This window comes from Amia ocellicauda, chromosome 7 (assembly GCF_036373705.1).
Source record: "Amia ocellicauda isolate fAmiCal2 chromosome 7, fAmiCal2.hap1, whole genome shotgun sequence".
NCBI classification, from domain to species: Eukaryota; Metazoa; Chordata; class Actinopteri; order Amiiformes; family Amiidae; genus Amia; species Amia ocellicauda.
In genome coordinates, this window is record NC_089856.1 from 12,416,985 (window position 1) to 12,430,783 (window position 13,799).

General features: G+C 40.7%; 2 protein-coding genes across 5 annotated transcripts; one reads left to right on the forward strand and one right to left on the reverse strand.

Annotated features, from left to right (window-relative positions):
* Positions 1-1,703: 1,703 nt before the first annotated feature.
* On the reverse strand, positions 1,704-4,441 carry LOC136752812 (tubulin alpha-1C chain-like). Of its 3 annotated transcripts, none has more exons than XM_066708449.1 (5): positions 4,375-4,441; positions 4,063-4,126; positions 3,442-3,664; positions 2,909-3,057; positions 1,704-2,787 (listed from the first exon to the last, which is right to left on the reverse strand). In XM_066708449.1, the coding sequence occupies exons 1-5, from the start codon at positions 4,428-4,430 to the stop codon at positions 1,810-1,812; spliced, it is 1,470 nt and encodes a 489-aa protein (XP_066564546.1). In that variant the 5' UTR covers positions 4,431-4,441; the 3' UTR covers positions 1,704-1,809. The 3 variants fall into 3 exon arrangements, with proteins under 3 accessions (XP_066564546.1, XP_066564547.1, XP_066564548.1); XM_066708450.1 differs by having other exon boundaries at positions 4,345-4,411; XM_066708451.1 differs by having other exon boundaries at positions 4,349-4,405.
* A 3,982-nt stretch (positions 4,442-8,423) lies between these two features.
* On the forward strand, positions 8,424-11,227 carry LOC136752813 (tubulin alpha chain). Of its 2 annotated transcripts, none has more exons than XM_066708453.1 (4): positions 8,424-8,459; positions 8,804-9,054; positions 9,444-9,592; positions 10,035-11,227. In XM_066708453.1, the coding sequence occupies exons 2-4, from the start codon at positions 8,823-8,825 to the stop codon at positions 11,007-11,009; spliced, it is 1,356 nt and encodes a 451-aa protein (XP_066564550.1). In that variant the 5' UTR covers positions 8,424-8,459; positions 8,804-8,822; the 3' UTR covers positions 11,010-11,227. The 2 variants fall into 2 exon arrangements, with proteins under 2 accessions (XP_066564550.1, XP_066564551.1); XM_066708454.1 differs by having other exon boundaries at positions 8,430-8,459; positions 8,804-9,026.
* Positions 11,228-13,799: the final 2,572 nt, after the last annotated feature.

Below are 13,799 nucleotides of genomic sequence, written 5' to 3' on the forward strand. Positions count from 1 at the left end.
GAGTTCAATCTTTGTTTCATCAGACCAGAGAATTTTGTTTCTCATGGTCTCAGAGTCCTTCAGGTGCCTTTTGGCAAACTCCAGACAGGCTGTCATGTGCCTTTTACTGAGGAGTGGCTTCTGTCTGGCCACTCTACCATACAGGCCTGATTGGTGGAGTGCTGCAGAGATGGTTGTTCTTCTGGAAGGTTCTCCTCTCTCCACAGAGACATGCTGGAGCTCTGTCAGAGTGACCATCGGGTTCTTGGTCACCTCCCTGACTAAGGCCCTTTTCCCCCGATCGCTCAGTTTGGAAGGGCAGCCAGCTCTAGGAAGAATCCTGGTGGTTCCAAACTTCTTCCATTTACAGATGATCGAGGCCACTGTGCTCATTGGGACCTTCAATGCTGCAGAACTATTTCTGTACCCTTCCCCAGATCTGTGCCTCAATACAATCCTGTCTCAGCAGTCTACAGTCAATTCCTTGGACTTCATGGCTTGGTTTGTGCTCTGACATGCACTGTTAACTGTGGGACCTTATATAGACAGGTGTGTGCCTTTCCAAATCATGTCCAATCGACTGAATTTACCACAGGTGGACTCCAATCAAGTTGTAGAAACATCTCAAGGATGATCAGTGGAAACAGGATGCACCTGAGCTCAATTTTGAGTGTCATGGCAAAGGCTGTGAATACTTATGTACATGTGCTTTTTTTGTTTTTAATAAATTTGCAAAGATTTCAAACAAACTTCTTTCACATTGTCATTATGGAGTATTGTTTGTAGAATTTTGAGGAAAATAATGAATTTAATCCACTTTGGAATAAGGCTGTAACATAAAATGTGGAAAAAGTGAAGCGCTGTGAATACTTTCCAGATGCACTGTAATGCTACCCCACCCCCTCTTCGATTTTGCCTCTCTCCTAAACTGTGTGTATCCTTCCAACTTGTATTAATCTCCATCGTTTTCTGTAAGCCATGTTTCAGTCACTCCTACAACATCATAATCACATGCCAGCACTGTGGCTTCCAAGTCCAACAGGTAATATAGGTGTCCATCACGCCCATCAGATAAAAAAGAAACCCCGGACTGTTGCATTGGGATACTATTCTCACAAACTCAGACATCCTCTCCCGGAAGGTCCGGGAGTCTCCCGCATTTTAATAGCGGCTCCCTGACGCCCGCAAAATACATAAGTTGGAGACGAAAAATAAGTCACAATAATGGTTCCTGCAGCACAATAATAATAAGCGGCTTCTCAGTGCAGCGTTTCAGGTTTCATTATAATGATCAGATGCAGTGCTCGTACTGTACACTGTGTACTGAAAGCCGATCACGCAACGTTTCTATACAATCGCATGTGGTTTAGAGCCAATGCAGCCTACCTGTGCGCATATAGAGGTGTCATGTATATTGCGACAATCCATTCACCTTTTACAAGCATGTACATAGTTTAATATTATTACGGTTAGTTGTAGTTTTTAGCAAAAGCTATACAGTGCGGTGACGAAATACGTCCAGAAAACAGTGCTGAATACAAGGCAATGAAACCTTGTTTTTAGAAAGTGTAGTCTGAAAACTGAAGCTAAATGCATGTTGCATTTATTTGATGGCAACTTAACAGAAGAATCTGTATGTGAAGCATACATGGGTCCCCCTTGGAGAATTAGGCTGCACCAATGCCTTAGAATACAGGAGAACAAAAAGAAAGAATCAACTCCAGTTCAAGCTGTGAATTTACTTTATTTTAGGATTTACAGTGCACTGTGTAGAACTTGCCACAGGTACAAAACATTTCAGGACAGCAGGAAGTATAAGAAACAAGTAGTTTAATATTCTTCCTCATCCTCACACAGACCATCAGATGATTCAGCTCCCACTTCCTCGTAGTCCTTCTCCAAGGCAGCCATGTCTTCCCTGGCTTCAGAGAACTCACCCTCCTCCATCCCTTCTCCAACATACCAGTGGACAAAGGCCCTCTTGGCATACATCAGGTCAAACTTGTGGTCCAGACGGCTCCATGCCTCTGCAATGGCTGTGGTGTTGCTCAGCATGCAGACAGCTCTCTGGACTTTTGCTAGGTCCCCTCCAGGCACCACAGTTGGTGGCTGGTAATTAATACCCACCTTGAAACCAGTGGGACACCAGTCCACAAACTGGATGGAGCGCCTGGTTTTAATGCTGGCAATGGCTGCATTCACATCCTTTGGCACTACATCCCCACGGTACAGCAGACAGCAGGCCATATACTTTCCACGCCTGGGATCACACTTGACCATCTGGTTTGCAGGTTCAAAGCAAGCATTTGTGATCTCTGGTACAGAAAGCTGTTCATGATAAGCCCTCTCGGCAGATATAATGGGAGCGTATGTGACCAGAGGAAAGTGAATTCTGGGATAAGGCACCAAGTTGGTCTGAAATTCAGTGAGATCTACATTCAAGGCCCCATCAAAGCGCAGAGAGGCAGTAATTGAGGAGACAATCTGTGCAATCAGCCGGTTCAGATTGGTGTAGGACGGACGCTCCACATCAAGGTTACGGTTGCAGATGTCAAAGATGGCTTCATTGTCCACCATGAAGGAGCAGTCCGAGTGCTCAAGGGTGGTGTGGGTGGTCAGGATGGAGTTGTAGGGCTCTACCACAGCAGTGGAGACCCGAGGAGCCGGGTAGACGGAAAACTCCAGCTTGGACTTCTTCCCATAATCCACTGACAGCCGTTCCATCAGCAAGGAAGTGAATCCAGAGCCAGTCCCTCCTCCGAAGCTGTGGAATACCAGAAATCCCTGGAGACCAGTGCACTGGTCAGCCTGGAGGGGGGGGAAACAGGGGAGATGTGAGAAGCTGCATTTATGATCAATGCAATAGAACATTTTAATCCATCTATGACACCATCTCCCATCAGCCATAGGGCTTCAGTTAAGAACTTGCCATTTTTCCAATTCGGTCCAACACAGAATCAATTATCTCCTTGCCAATTGTATAGTGGCCACGTGCATAGTTGTTGGCAGCATCCTCTTTTCCACTGATTAGCTGTTCTGGGTGGTACAGCTGGCGGTAAGTTCCAAGTCTGATTTCATCTGCAGAGAGAAGGCCACATGTGTTGGCCTCACTCAATTGAGATCTGGGAGTTGAGGAAACCTACCAGTTCCTTATTCAAGACATTTACAAGAGTGGATTAATTCAGGAAAAGTTCAACCGTCTCCAATTTCAGAGATTGCAATGGTGTTTATTGAAGGTTTACTATAAGCCAGTCATGGTCAGTCACCATGTTTATTTTCCATTATGAGGTCAACCGTCTTCAGATTTATAAATGTGAAAGATCCTGCCACTAAAAAGGTAGGTCACCTGATCAAAGCTTCCCCATACCCTAACCAAAACACTCAAGTCAACTAAACGCTTTACTATAGAGAGGGCTCAAACAACAAGTGCTGCATTATACTCCTGCTAGATTCAATCCTTACCTATAACAGTTGGCTCCAGGTCTATGAACACCGCTCTGGGCACATGTTTCCCAGCTCCCGTCTCACTAAAGAAAGTGCCAAAAGAGGAGTCCACTTGGTCCACAAGCTCCACACCATCCAGGGTTCCATCAGGCTTGAATCCATGTTCCAGACAGTACAGTTCCCAACATGCATTGCCCATCTGCACCCCTGCCTGGCCAATGTGGATGGAAATGCACTCCCTCTGCAGAGATGCAACACAGGCATGAAGATGTACACAAGCAAAACCTCATGCTTCATGCAAACTGCAGATTTAATACAATCGTGCTTAGTATGCTGCCACACATGCTTCAGATAAAGGATTCATCCATTAAGCCAGTGTAAATAAAAGGGTGGTAGTTTACATGAGATGCCAGGACAGGTTGTGGGCTCACACTCAAAATGCATACCAGATTCAAACTGGCTCATCTCAACAAACGCATGAATAGATTCCACTTTAAAACGTACTCTTAAATGGTTTTGGAAAAGATTACAATAGTTGTATACAAATCCAAGGTGAATCAACCACTAAAGTTTAGCCAACAGTCAATCTCAGAATTATACAACAAGACAAAGTGAAGCTTTTAAACTTTTAAAACGTACCATGATTGCCTCCAACACTTGATATCCAGCAAGTGCCCAGTATGATATGTTGCTAAAGCTGAACCTACAAATGAAAAAATGTCACAAATTTAGTGTATAAAACTTAATACATTTCAGTAAAAAGGTATTACTAGTCATATATAGGCTACACAAACAGGTTTAAATATAATGTTTTCACTGTATAAGAAACCCATACTTTAAAAGTTACATTTTAAAACAAAATCAATAACATTAAATAATACCAGTAAACAGCAACAAAGAAACAAACATTATTAAACTTACGCACTAAAATACTGACAGACTTGTATTCACCTCAGATGCTGCTGGATTGCAAACAAAGAATAAAGAAGGCCTTCACGGTCTCCCATATATACACCAGCTAGAGAGGCGTGGCCTGCTGGAGGTGTGTCCTAAAAGTATGGGTTTCTTATACAGTTAAAGCGCTTAATTTAACCCTGTCTATGTAGCTTTTATATTTTGCTTTTGTTCAGTTTTAGCAACATACCATACTGTGCACTTGCTGGTTATCAGGAGGTTTTGGAGATAATCATGGTAAGTTTTTAAAATGTTAAAATAACCTGAACCTAGGGAATAAATGTTTGTTATAAAATGTTGAAACTTACCTGTGTGATGATGGGTTGATTCACCTTGTATTTGTATACAACTATTTTAATCAATTTCCAAAACTGTTTTAAAGTGGAATCTATTCATGTGTTTGTTGAGATGAGCCAGTTTGAATCTGGTATATGCATTTTGACTGTTAACCCATAACCTCTCCTGGCACTTAATGTAAACTTCCACCCTTTCATTTACACTGGCTTAATGGATGAATCCTTTATTTGAAGCACATGTGGCAGCATATTAAGCACGATGGTATTAAATCTGCAGTTACATGAGATTTTGCTTGTGTATATCTTCATGCCTGTGTTGCATCTCTGCAGAGGGAGTGCATTTCCATCCACATTGGCCAGGCAGGGGTGCAGATGGGCAATGCATGTTGGGAACTGTACTGTCTGGAACATGGATTCAAGCCTGATGGAACCCTGGATGGTGTGGAGCTTGTGGACCAAGTGGACTCCTCTTTTGGCACTTTCTTTAGTGAGATGGGAGCTGGAAAACATGTGCCCAGAGCTGTGTTCATAGACCTGGAGCCAACTGTTATAGGTATTTATTTGACAGTTATTTGACACCTGGACTTGTGGCCCACTGAGTAATTTAGGTTGCCCTCCACTGGTTTAAATTAATATTGTGGTTAGAGTGTGTGGAAGCTTAAACCTGGGGGGGTGGTTGGTGCACCTTTATGGTCTCTACCCATCTTTACCGACTCAAGCTCAAACCACACCTCCAAATACTACCTGCTCCACTCAAACATTCTCCTTTACATCTGATGTTCTCCGTCCATATCCAAACTACCTATTTGATCAAACTTGTACACTACAATCCTAATCTTTAGTCTGTCGCTTCATATTGTAACTATTTAAATTTATTAAATATTGTACAGACTAACTATGTTGAGTATGGTTAGAAATTTGCAGTAGCTTTGGGTCATGTGATGTATTTCAGAGCTCCCTTCTTAGTTGACCAGGTGCCTAATATTTAAGCCAATATTCTAAACTCTGGTCTTCTAAGCAACTGATGACTGCAGGTTTGTTTCAGCTGAGCTCTTTTCGTTTAGCTCTGTGATCTATTTGCACATTATTGCGTGGCTTACTAGAACATGGTTTGCTTACTTCTATTGCACAAAGTAAAAGATTGTATCAGCTTCTGCTGTTAAGGTTTAAAATAAAATGCTTAGTGTCATTACAATTATGAAGACCTTTTAAACTGTTGCACACCTCTACTGCTCATCAAATCCACTCAAAATAACTACAGACTTTGGGGGAAAAAATATTCTATGACTACTTGGCTTATTAAATTTAGAGGACACACTGCAATTAAATAAATTGCTACCTGTATGTGCTTCTTTCCTGCATTATGTTTAATGCTTGAGAACAAAGATGTCAGCCCTACAGGGCCTTGTATTTGTATATATATTAAGGGGTGTGTCTTACTGATCTGGACACCAGATTAAATAAATATTATTGTGCCACATGAACCATTATTGTGACTTATTTATGTCGTTATTCCTGTAAAGAGAAGAGATTTAATATTATTTTTTGTCAACTAGCAGACCAGTATAGAAACATCTTTACATTTTATTAGTGGTGATGTTTGTGAGAGTAGCATCTCAATGCAACAGTCAGGGGTTTATTATTTTTAATCCTGATGGGCGTGATGGATATCTATATAAACCCCTGTATAAAACACAAGGAAACTTGGAGTATCAAATCATCATTCACTAAGCTGCTTCGTACAGGCAGTAATTCAGGGTTCTTCAAATCCAGTCCCTGAGGGTCACATCCCAGCTGGATTTGTGAAGTCTATATAAACCATCACCAGTATTAGATATAGGAAAGGGGTCCTTTTGGTACAATTATGTTAATAATTTTGAACAAGTGAATAAGTGACCTAGCCCTTCAAAGCAGTGGTTCCCATGGTTTTTCACACTTTGGCCTGGCTATTTGTTGTATTAATATATCGTAGAGCACAACTATGAATTATACAGCCACCATTCATTAGTCCATATAAAACATACACACATGCACTCATACAAAGGGGAAAAACACAATACTAATACTGAATACTTGAAGCATTTTGAACTATTTTCTTAATATTTATCAATATTGTGATGGATTATTTAATGTAGGTTAGAGATTAATATGATAGGGTGTAGAACACAATATGACGAGGACAGGCACCAAATGTTTGAAAGTATAGTGGGACCATTAAAAGGTAGCACAGGAATAATTTGAGATGTGTTTACTTATAAATAAGTTATGACTAGCATGTCCGAATTGTATTTCTTATCCCAATCTTATTCATGCTGCTTTGTACTTGTTAAAATAAGATGCCCCAGAATCCCTGGTCTGTTTGAGATATTGTATGGGGTATTGACTGAGCACTTTGATACACAAAGTCATAAAATGGGAGCTGATTTTAAAGTTCTCTGATTCTATTTAATTCCCTCTGTCTTTATTTAAGTGAAGTTCTAAATTCTTAAAATAATAATAATAATAATAATAATAATAATAATAATAATAATAATAATAATAATAATAATGCTGCAAATATGAAATACGTGCTTATATTCAGAGTGAAAGACGTGCAGTGGGCTGAGAATACTACAATTGGTTTTTTCCGAATTTTGGTAAAGTGCGATATTTAGTCCAAATGCAAATTGTTTGTGCAAGGTAAAATAATTGTTAGAGAACAGTTTTAACATCCACTTATCAATACTAAAATAAATAAATTAAACATATAAACAAAATAAAAACATGTAATCCGTGCATTCAAATATGCATTATCAGTTGAATGAATACTCTAGCCAAGGGATGGCGAACCTATGGCACTTTAGAAAAACAGTCAGTATATTTGGCAGTGCCGGGACCCTCACCAGGACAAGCGGTGTAGAAAATGGATGGATGGATGGATGGATGGATGGATATTTGGCAGTGAAGGCACCCAAGTACTTGAGCAACGCTCACGTTATTTGAATGTTGTGACATGCTTTGGCATGGTGTTCCACTGTATACGATTAAGATTGATTGATTTAATTTGAATGAGGAATAAATATTGTCATTGTCCAAAATAAAAAGGGACATATTCCAAAAATGATCGAGCTAGTGAGGTGCTATTACTGTTGCTTTTTATATATGTACATTTACAATAATCTGTGAGCAAAAATGTAACCACATTTATAATATTGTTTGTGAAGAACATGTACCTCGCTTCATTCAGGTTCATATTCTGCAGCAGACTCCCATTAGCAGACTGGAGGTGCACTTGCTCTCCAGACTACAGACGGATAAGGGGGTGGGTTCAAAGTTGGGGGAGGCTGGCAGTGGATGCAGGTGTCGGGTTGGTGGGATGGTTCTATCTGTCGATAGCTTTTCGATTTTTCTGTATAGTGGTTTGTTTTGTTGGCATGTTTGCTTAACTTAATTACAACATATATATATATATATATATATATATATATATATATATATATATATATATAAACATTGTTTATTGTTTACTGTATACACTTTTATATCTCTAATTTATCATTGGCACCCTTAAGACTTAGCAAAGTATACAAACCAGACTTTGGGCACTCCATTCAAAAAAGGTTGGGCATCCCTGCTCTAGCCTAATTATTACGCAACAAAACGGATTCCAGTTAATAATTAGTGTCTTCATCTCGATTGGTTGTAGAGGTGATCTGCTAACCAACTACAGGTGAGCGGTATTTATAAAACCGAGGAAAGTAGCCTGTAGTTGCATTGTGCAATTTGGGCTTGAATTCAGTAACTATGGTAAGGTCAGTTTTAAAACTTGTAGTCTGGGCAGCGGTATAGATGCATGTAAATCTATATTTAAACTGTAGACAAATTTAATCTACAATGAATGATTCGTCCGCTGAGATGGTTGTGAGGGTATATGTATGGACACGTAATACAATCAAAGGAAAAGCGATATAGCCTATATTTCACTAAACCGATTGACATAGTCTGACATTGCGGTTTCATAAAGCTGCGCTGAAAAGATTGTTCGAGTAAAATCCCCTTGAAACATCCTGAATTGTTCTAGCGCCTACATTTAGCCCTACGCTTTACACTGACATGATGGTGCTAATCTCGTCTCGTTGGGCTCAATGCAGAGGGAGTGTATTTCTGTGCATGTTGGGCAAGCGGGCGTGCAGATTGGAAACTCGTGCTGGGAGCTGTTCTGCCTGGAGCACGGGATCAAGCCGGACGGCACCATCTCCGACCCGAGCAGCCCCGCCATTGTGGACTCGTCCTTCACCACCTTCTTCAGCGAGACGGGCTCTGGCAAGCACGTCCCCCGGGCTGTGTTCGTGGACTTGGAGCCCACAGTCATCGGTAACACACCAGCAGCGCGGGCAGGGAGGCAAGGAGGGGCTTGGAGTTGCTTGTTGCTTTGGAAAGGAGTTGCAATGGACATGTGATGTGTTGTACAGTGGACCCTATTCATCTTTTTTGGATGGAGCAAGCAGTTGAACCGAGTTCTAAATTACTTCTCGGATAAGCAGGAAGTCTTGCTTTTTGATCTATTCTGCATATCCTGCCAGTCATTTGTGCTTCATACAGTAAAATCATTTTGTTGGATGTGGATACACAATCGACCAGTGACCTATGTTAGGATTTCCTTTTTCGGAAGATGTGACTGTACATGTCCACTGAAATTACAAACCACTCCTCATTGGTGCCTCCCCAAAGGTCCAATAAATGAGTGGTATCTTAAACCGGTGTCTGATTTGATCATTCTTTTCTTTCCAGATGAGGTGAGGAATGGACAGTACCGGCAGCTCTACCACCCAGAGCAGCTCATTACAGGAAAGGAGGATGCAGCCAACAACTATGCCCGTGGACACTACACCATTGGCAAGGAGATGATCGATCCAGTTATGGAAAGAATTCGTAAAATGGTACATTTTGAAATTCAAAGGTTTTCTCTACATTCCCTTTCTCTAAATGCAGACATCCTGATTTTATCTGCTCTGCTATTTGAGCTGTAGATTCTCCTTCTGTGGAAAAGGGGAAGGCTTACCATTGTTAGAGATGGTAGTTCCAGTGAATGGAGTTGATCTTCAGAACTGGTGATACCCAATTGGAACCGTGTGAAAGCCGAATCTGATTCCACATTGCATTAAAAATAATGCAGACGATGGTTTTATGGAAGCCTTGACATGCTTGTTCATGTAGTATGTTAGCATATTTAAATTCTAAGCATGCTTGTTCCATTTTTTCCATGGATTTTGGATGACCTTAGCAGGTCTTCAGTTGTACAGTTTTCTCTGTGACCTTACAATTTAAGTGGTGAACTGTCTTCCTTGCCAACTGACTTCTGTTTTCATGCCTCTTTCCCAGGCTGACCAGTGCACTGGTCTCCAGGGATTTCTGATTTTTCACAGCTTTGGAGGAGGGACTGGCTCCGGTTTCACTTCGTTGCTGACTGAACGGCTGTCAGTGGATTATGGGAAGAAGTCCAAGCTGGAGTTCTCAGTCTACCCGGCTCCTCGTGTCTCCACTGCTGTGGTAGAGCCCTACAACTCCATCCTGACCACCCACACCACCCTTGAGCACTCGGACTGCTCCTTCATGGTGGACAATGAAGCCATCTTTGACATCTGCAACCGTAACCTTGATGTGGAGCGTCCGTCCTACACCAATCTGAACCGGCTGATTGCACAGATTGTGTCATCCACCACTGCCTCTCTGCGCTTTGATGGTGCCATGAATGTAGATCTCACTGAATTTCAGACCAACTTGGTGCCTTATCCCAGAATTCACTTTCCTCTGGTCACGTATGCTCCCATTATATCTGCTGAGAAGGCTTACCATGAACAGCTTTCTGTACCAGAGATCACAAATGCTTGCTTTGAACCTGCAAACCAGATGGTCAAGTGTGATCCCAGGCATGGAAAGTATATGGCCTGCTGTCTGCTGTACCGTGGGGATGTAGTGCCAAAGGATGTGAATGCAGCCATTGCCAGCATTAAAACCAGGCGCTCCATCCAGTTTGTGGACTGGTGTCCCACTGGTTTCAAGGTGGGTATTAATTACCAGCCACCAACTGTGGTGCCTGGAGGGGACCTAGCAAAAGTCCAGAGAGCTGTCTGCATGCTGAGCAACACCACAGCCATTGCAGAGGCATGGAGCCGTCTGGACCACAAGTTTGACCTGATGTATGCCAAGAGGGCCTTTGTCCACTGGTATGTTGGAGAAGGGATGGAGGAGGGTGAGTTCTCTGAAGCCAGGGAAGACATGGCTGCCTTGGAGAAGGACTACGAGGAAGTGGGAGCATCTTCTGCAGATGATGTATCTGATGAAGATGAATATTAAGCCTCATCCAAGTATTGTCTTGATAGTTGGTGGTAATCTAATCTAGAATGTCTTGTTTTCCAAATGTAACTGCACAGTGGAAGCTGTGAGGGCTGTATTTGATCTGATGTTTGACTGTTTTTCTACAGTGCACGACCTTCTGGAGAAAATAAGTCCTGTAAAGTTCTTCACCTAATAGCACATGTATCTTCCAAATAAAAGACACTGCATGTAAAGCATTTCTGCTGTATAATTTTATTTGAAATTAATGAATCCCTTGGAGTCCTTGATTTTGGGGGGGGCAGGGGGTGTGTTTGGTTGATTCATGAATTCTTCAGGTCAGTGTTTTGTATGTACAGATTTGATGCACAGTAATATTGCATTGCAGAGATTACTGTAACTGTTTAATGGATGCAAGGTAGGGTATATCCTGGGTGGGATTTCTGTGCTATCCACTACACTACCATGATGGCTCTAAAATACAATATTCAATAAATTAATGAACGAATTGTACAACTTAAGGAGAAACCAGAGCTTGCCTCAATGTACAAAGTTTTTAAAACCAGGTTCAAAATGTGTTGGATAGGTGTAAGGGATGAGTATGATACTAAAAGTTTGTTTTAGGTGTGACTTGCACTGCCATTGATTTACAAATCCTCTTATTTAACATCCTGATGCACATAATCAAAATACAGATGATGGGGTGGAGAATGGGTGATTGTGTTCATGGAAAAGTTTTCAGGTAGACCAGTGACTTCAGAACTAGTTCAACTTAAAATGTATACTATACTCTAAGTAGTTACAACCCTTTTATGTACATGGAAGACCAGACCACAAGATTCTGCCACTTTGCCAGCCAGCTTGGCCTTCAAGTCAAAATAAAGCATCAAGTACACAGAATTAACACCTCACAAACCATTTGTGATTGCATTTGATCCTGCTCAGAAATGGCACTGTGTCTGTTTGACTCCAACCAACCAGGTTCCATGATCTGTTTTTTTTTATGTAGTTTTCTCAAGTGGATTCTAAAAGGTGTGGGTTGGAAGCCAACGCCATGGGATATGAGTTGTGACACAGGAGCCGTTCTGCCTAAGAGTCCCAGATCCACATTTTGAGCTAGAATCCCAATGTATAAGTATCCTAAAAAGGTCTGGGGAGTAGAGTTGCCACAATACCCATATTTCTGTTTTTGATTATTGAATTGTTATTTTCCCACGATTATGATTCCTATGATACAATATTTAAATGAGTTCACGGTGGCACCAAACATTTAATCCTATTGGATAATGAAGCTTAATTTTTGTATAAATGTTCATGTTTCAGGGCATCTGGGTTAGTCCCAGATTGAAGCTGAACTTATATACAAAATGTATATGATCTAGTGAATAAAAGGATGCCCTTTTAAACAAACAATCAGAGTGATACAGGAAAGGAAGGGGAAACGGATATGTGCTTAATATATACTTGAATAAGTGCTCAGAGTCAACATATTAAACAATTATCTGAATTGTACAAGTAAATTCAATATATACATGACATGAATCTTTCATATTGCGCTAAGATGAATGTGGTAAAAGGACAGGAAGGGTTTCTAGACAATCGGGGAATCAGTCTTCTCCCAGAAATAATTGTATTACAGCATTATAGGGGAATGCATCATTATGTATACCCTAAAACAGTAAGTGAGCAGTCATATTAAATGATACATAGATTTTATTTACAACATTTACAGGATGGGGGGTATTGAATATACTTTTTGTAGAAAAGAGCCACGTTGTCAGAATGTTATTTTACATATGTATGAATATCTCAGCCACAAGAAAATCTGGTCAACTCCTGATCCTGGGAGCCAGGAAAACTGCACCAGAAAAAGAGAATATCAGCCCGTTTCAAGATGTCACACATCTCTCCTCAAGTGTCTCACACTATGGGTTAAATAAATACATTATAGGAGGATATATTTTTTATATTGCATTCATTTACAATATATTATTATTATATATTATATCCATACCTACAAGGACAGGTGAGGTAGCTACATCGACCTGTGCAGGATTGGCAACATCTTTAAATCAAGAAGCTGAGAGATGGATGTAAAAATTTCTGAAGGTCATTTGTAGTAGTCTTAACAGCCTAGACATAATCATTTATTCTAATCTGGCTTTTGATAAGCATATCCACAATATTACAGAAGTTGAATTTAATAATTTACTGAACAGTGCTCCCTTTTGCCCTTGACTTATTCAGGAAGATAAACTGATTCATGCCTTTGTTTTCTCTTGTTTAGACTACTGTAACTCTTTGCTTGCTGGTGTGTTTAAGAACTCCCTAATAAAACTGCAATATGTACAAAACACAGAAGCGAGACCAAATTGTCTGACCATATCACTCCAGTCCTAGTTAGGCTACACTGGCTTCCAGTGGAGTTCAGAGTGAAATTACAAATCCTGGTTTTAGTTTTTAAGGTTCTTCACAGGTTATCTCAGTGAGTTGTTGGTCACATATATTCCCTTGTGTAGCTTACAATTATATGACACTGGCCTGTTGATGGTTCCAACTAAGAAGCAGTGTTCCTTTGGGGACAGAGTCGGTTTTGCTCCATGGCTGTGGAACGATCTTGCAAAGTTCATAAGGGACAGAGATTCTGTAAGCACTTTAACATCTAAATTGAAATATTTTTTTTCTGATGTCTTTAAATGTTTGAGTTCACTGTATGTATTGCCCTGTGCAGTCCTTTGGGATGTATTTGAAATAAATGATTATTATTTACATTATTTGAATGTATTGTTTAGCTGATGTAGGAGTGCTGCT